Here is a 6,362-nt window from a genome sequence, read left to right as displayed (position 1 = left end):
GCCGCCGGCAACGGCAGCGGAGGTGCGAGAAAGACGACTAAAACCGATCCGACGAATTCGGAGGCTGGGCAAACGGCCGGGTATAAAACACTTGATCGACGCCGAAGCCAGCATCAGTCACGCTTAACTTCGTTTTCCTGCACCACACGAGCTGCAAACATGAAGGTAAGCGACACTCTTTCCTTTTCTCGCCTCTTCTCCCACGCTCTGTCCTCGCCTCGCCCTCTCCCCATTTCCTCTTCTTTAGTTTTTCCATATCTTTCTTTCCTTTTCGCTTTTCCTTCGGTTTTTGCATCGGGTCTTGCGCTTTGTACCACAGCTTGCTCCAATCTCTATGGCACTCGATCGACCTTGCTTCTCTCGTTCAAACGTAAATCTAGCGCCTGTTTTTGCGCTGCAAGCCGACTCGTTCTCGCAACGTATTCTCACGTTCGCGTAAGTTTAAAAGTCGAATCATTGGACGAACAGAGATGCCGGAAAATATACCTTAGACAAGAAAATGTAACGGCATAACGTATTTATGCGCGACGACGTAGTTCGAATACCTCGGAGGATCGTCCGGGGCGATTAACACCGTGCAAAACCATTTAACGCCGTGAACGTCTTTCGCGACTTAATTGCGACGCGTGCGTCTGCCCGAGTTATCACGCCGGAAGAAGATCGTCTCGCTTGAATTCGCAACACGCGCCACAGCGAACCCGCCCTCCGTTCGTTTCGCAGAAAATTCACGCGTGTCTCGCGACACGTAAGGGAAATAAGCGGTGCCGCCGATAATAATATTTTTCGCTGAGCGACCAAGGCCTTCGGGACGACTATCGTTCGCGCGCAACACTTTCTACTGAAATTTTAGCTCGAGCTAAATAAATCGATCGGAGCATCGAGCGACGAACAGATTCGGATATGACGGACGTTGCGAAATCGCTCATACTCTCTTGTCGATTCGGAAGTAATTCGACGTTCGAGCAGATCGGCTGTGAACAGCGTCGATGAAAATTTGCCGAACGTATCTCTGGTTTGCAGCGTGGAACGGAATGACGGTGGAACAACGGTGGTTCCGAGGAACCGAACCTCGAACCGTAGCTGGGAATCGCGATGGTTCGGTCGCCGGTATTCGTTCGCACGCGTATCTATCCCAGGCTCGTACGAAATTAACCGAGAAGATTTTATTTCGTCGACCGTTCTAGCTTGACTAGCGCAGCCAAGCCTTCGTTTCCGGCCATGGCCTTTTATTTGCTTCGTTCTTCCTGAAGTTTGCTCGAACATCGACGCGTTAGTCTCTCCATAGTTGCATAGATCGGATCGCAGCGCAGTGGAAAAATGCCGGTTGACATTCGTCTAAATCGGATCATCGTTTCGCCGGAATACTTTAATCCGGGGAAAGCCGCACGTTTCTATTCACCCTCGTTGATCGATCTTTCTAATCCTCTTCGGCGAATAGATAGGAAAATCGCACTTTCAATTTCAATTTCTCCCGCCGATTTATCGGTGAAAATCGGATTGGACGCGTCGCGAGATGGCCAGCGGACAATGGCAAATGAATTTCGCACGCGTTCACCGCCATCTTTTCCAAGCGATACGAGAAAGAACAGGAAAATTTCTGGTCGCGTGCAACAACATGTCTGCGGTAACCGCTACGGGTACGATCGAGCAGCGTGATAAGAAACTGGATTCGAGCTGATCGAACGCGATTCGTCCGCCATTTTCGTTCTATCGCCGTTCGTTCGATCTTCGACGCTCGTGGTTTTAATCTACGTCTAATTAGAGGACTTTACGCGCAGCTCGTTAATCGTCGGAAATTAACGCGCGCCGTTTCATCGGATATACGATTTCGCCGCTTTGACGGCGTGTCGCTCGCATCGGCGTTTTAATCAACCGCGAGGTTAATCGTGCGACTATTTAAAAACCATCGATTAGTCCGGGATAGATTCAGCGGCGGTATCCGGTCATCGTGATTCAGCGGTATCGCGCGAAAGAGGATATTTGCATTCGTTATGGTCGGATCGATGTATCGTTGTTAGAGATTTCGTAGAATTTAATTTGCGAACGACGAATATCGCTTAACGTTTTGACAGTTTGACTCGTCGGATTACCTTCCGCGATCCATTTACATTTATCGTTGTCAAAAGTTATCCGCGTTCGATTGCCAAGTACGGAGCACGGTTTCCGTCGCAGTTGGTAACAAAATTTTGTTCATCGAACGGCAGTCCGCTGTCCACGAAAAACGAGCAAAGAACCGAGGTGAAATTTATTCGTGAGAGTGAAAGGCGTTAGGAAGCATTCCTCGATGGTGCGATTGCGTCATGGGATTTATGTACTTACGTGTGCCGCTTACGACGACGACTACGACGACAACGACAACGACGACTACGACGACAACGACAACGACAACGACAACGACAACGACAACGACAACGACAACGACAACGACAACGACAACGACAACGACAACGACAACGACAACGACAACGACAACGACAACGACAACGACAACGACAACGACAACGACAACGACAACGACAACGACAACGACAACGACAACGACAACGACAACGACAACGACAACGACAACGACAACGACAACACGAACGACAACGACAACGACAACGACAACGACAACGACAACGACAACGACAACGACAACGACAACGACAACGACAACGACAACGACAACGACAACGACAACGACAACGACAACGACAACGACAACGACAACGACAACGACAACGACAACGACAACGACAACGACAACGACAACGACAACGACAACGACAACGACAACGACAACGACAACGACGACGACAACGACAACGACAACGACAACGACAGCGACAGCGACAACGACGACGACAACGACGACGACAACGACAACGACGACGACACGGCGCGACGGTGACACCAATTCCGTAATTATCGACATTACGCTGTTTAGAGAGCGGCGCTCGGTGTACGAGCATTTTCGCAATCGTGCCTCGGACTATTTTAGTCGAGCGACAGGACTCGCGAACTCTACTCTTCTTCCTCTTTGTCGTACAAGCAGGTTTTTACCAAAACCTTCGTAAGGATAAAACGATCGACGAAAGCGGTTGGAACGAAAAATAGCGCGGTAGCTGCATCGTCGATGCTTTCTTTTCGTGGAAAAGGCGCGAGAAAGAATCGGGTAATTTTTTTAACCGGTGCTTTTAATCTTGCCGCTGTGTCTGGAAAATTTAGCGGTACGAAAAGAATCCTTCTTTCGACGATAATGGCGTAAAATGTACTCGCGTGGGCACGTTTAACGTACCGAAAGACGTTTCTTCGTAACGTTGTAACCAATCGTCGACTACGATTTCCTTAACCAACCAACGTTCGATTTAACCATCCTTATCCTTGACGCCGTTACGACTACGTTACGCACGAATTACAATTTCCGTGGATTAACGTTCGGTCCCGAGCGCGGTGCATTCGCGCTGTATCGTCAAGCGAGCGGTATTCGTCTTTTCCTCATCTCCTTCACCTTGGCCCGTTTCGAAGACGACGGATCGGTCAGCGGTAAGAAATTGACGAGCGAAATCCGGTCCGTGCAAACACGCTGCTGTACGCGTCTTTACGAGCCTCTCGAGTCAGCGAAAGTACGAAAGACGAACGTTTCGTACAGACTGGGTTACGAAACAGCGAGTTTTCCTCTTTGTTGGCGATTACTCGTTACAGGCATCGGCAAGCATTTAGCAAGAAGGGAAATTTCAACGTTGCCGAACGAAATCCGCGTGTCCGACGATTAACGAAAATTGAACGAACGACGAAAATTCTTCCGCCAAGTTATCCTCGAAACAGCTTTGCTCGGCCGAAGAATGCGCGTCGATCGTTAGCACCGGTGCACGCGTAGGTACGGAAACGATTGCGCAGGATTTATGGAAAATCGCGAGTCGGAACGGGCAAGGACGACTTGTTGTCGCGCGGTTAGCAGCTACAACAGCAGCACGGCACGGCACGGCACGGTACGGCACGGTCGGGTGTGCGCGTTATTCGTGCATCTGGAGCGTAGAAAGCGGGATGCTCGATCAGGGCTCGTGTCGCCTGCGATCCGTTTAACCGTGAATCGTCGTTGCGTAATCCGGTCTCGCGTTGGGTCAAGCGCACGAACAACGAGCAGAGATCGCTACGACTAACCAGCGGTTGTCAGCCGAGTCGCGTTGTACTAGATTTCGCGTTGTACTTAGACTTCGCTCGCCTCGGGTATACGCACCGAGTCTTCGTCCGCGCGTTCCCCGTACCGAGCAAATTTCCGTCGAGCGCGGATCCAAGTCGGGTTAAATCTAGATCGGATCTCGGTTACATCGATGGAATATTAAATTTCGACATTATCAAGGTAGCCGGGAAATAGCAAGCCAGATTTCGTGTCGGCCGCGTCGCTTCCGAGATCCACTTAGCCAGGATCGCGTTACTAGTCGCGTCCTATCCATTGTCCACGATCAGATTCACGATCATCTTCTGTTCCGTTACGCGCTACTCGACCTTTCGTCCGACTTATCCGGCCAACTTCGCTCACCTATCGTCGATCCAACCGTGAAAACGCTCACGCTGGATCGCAGTCTGTTTATACAGCGCGTCGCGACGAACGATCTCTTTAACCCCTTCCATTTTGTCACGCGCAGGCGTAAGTACGCATTTTTGAAAGAGCCGAACCGGTTCTCGTTGCACGTCAACCACTTGCTTGTGTTTCTCTCTGCCTCTCTGCCTCTCTCTCTCTCTCCCTCTCTCTTTTACTTTTCGTGCCTCGAATAAAAGACGTTTCGTCGCTGCAAGCGACAAACTCGACGCAGCTAAATTATTCCGTCTCTAGGGCGATCTCGGTATACGTATTTTTTTAGCCCAAGTACGTTCGATCTCCAGATTCTTACACATCTACGTCCAAGTCGAAGCTCGTACGACGCTCCGATAATAAACTTTACGAGCGTTTCTAATCCGAGAGGTAGCGCAGGTCGACTTCTCGATCAAAGTTCGAACGGGTTGTATTTAAAAGTCGTTGCATGTCACCGAATCGCGTAATCTGTTTTGACGCGATAGTTACCCGACAAGTTTCAGCTTCTCGACAAAGTAGCGGGAAAGTTTCGAGAACGTAACAACAGGCTACCAAGTAAAATATCGTCGAAACGTATCACAGCCAACTAGCTGCATCGGATCGTCGTCGCTGTAGAACGGGTAACTCGCGAAAGTCTCGAGAACGACGTAATCCCTCGATGCTCTTGATACCCATCGCAGTGTCGTGTCGTGCAGCACGATAACGGTTTTTCAAAGTCGGTGGAGTTTTTGTTATTAGCCTGTTAGCTTCAGCCGCGAGAAAACACGAAGGACGATGGGGAGGAAAATGGGTGGTGAAGGGTTGGTGCTCGGTATCACGGCGTTACGTCGCTTTATCACGTACAATGCCACTTTATAAAAGACTCGCGCTTTTCTGTCCGGCTTTCGTATGCAGGTCGCGGTTGTTTTCCTGGCCATGTTGGTCTGCGTCCTGGCAGAGAAGTACACGACGAAATACGACAACATCGACTTGGATTCGATCCTCAACAGCGATCGTCTACTCAACAACTACGTAAACTGCCTGCTGGACGCCGGAAACTGTACACCCGACGGCAAGGAGCTTAAACGTGAGTCGATCCTTTAACGTTAACTTTAACTTTTAACGCCACCACCTACACCTGGCCACCGTGCCGCCCTCGTTCGTCTCCAATTACATCGGCCGATCGGCGCACTGTCCTACGAGCGAAACAACCGTTTCCTCGCGTTCTTCCTCTCGAATCGGAGAACGTCAGGCGACGATTAAGCCGCGCAGGGAGTTATCTCTGGCTTTTCATTTTGCCGGAAACTATAAACCAGGTAGATGTAATTGCACGACGATGGAACGATACCGGTACCGATCGCATACGTTTGTCGTCAATGACAGACATAAACTCTACAGTTTACGAACACGAAATACGCGGAACTGTCAGTGAAATAACGGAAAATGCGGGAATAAGAGGAAGCAGGGATCGGTACACGGGACGAACGAAAAGGAAGATTTTCGTAAGAACGTAGCGTCGTGCCGCGATATAAATTGCAGACGAAAGTAGCAGGCAAACGTCTCGGCGTATTTTTCTATTTCACAGATCTCTGCCTTAACCCGACTATCCTTTCCCTCGGCGCGGCTTGTTTTATCGCGCAGACTCTAACGTTCCCCGTTACTTGGTCTTAGGGGACCTCTTGCCTCGAAATCCAATAAGCAACGTCCTCTACTTCCTATTTCTCCTGGTTGTTTTCGTTTCTCGTTTTCTTCTCATTCCCGTCCTGGCGGTCGCGCACCAACGAAACGTGCAGCTACTCGCGCGTCCGCCGTCTCTTCCGGTTTC

The 6,362-nt window shown here is 50.1% G+C and overlaps 1 protein-coding gene and 1 long non-coding RNA gene across 2 annotated transcripts in view; one reads left to right on the top strand and one right to left on the bottom strand.

The window, feature by feature from the left end:
• The window catches only part of LOC100747203 (ejaculatory bulb-specific protein 3), an 11,190-nt gene continuing 4,828 nt past the window's right edge, over positions 1–6,362 (top strand). Inside the window, exons 1-2 of the mRNA XM_003488424.3 lie at positions 1–165; positions 5,453–5,624. Coding sequence (XP_003488472.1) covers positions 160–165; positions 5,453–5,624 — 178 coding nt within the window. The 5' untranslated portion in view covers positions 1–159. The remainder of the gene's footprint in view (positions 166–5,452; positions 5,625–6,362) is intronic.
• Positions 1–6,362, bottom strand: part of LOC112212615 — a 15,902-nt gene that overhangs the window by 6,293 nt on the left and 3,247 nt on the right. The gene's annotated exons all lie outside the window — the stretch shown is intronic.

Source organism: Bombus impatiens, unplaced genomic scaffold, assembly GCF_000188095.3.
Source record: "Bombus impatiens unplaced genomic scaffold, BIMP_2.2 scf_0233, whole genome shotgun sequence".
Lineage (NCBI taxonomy): Eukaryota > Metazoa > Arthropoda > Insecta > Hymenoptera > Apidae > Bombus > Bombus impatiens.
This window is presented reverse-complemented; position numbering and strand designations above follow the sequence as displayed.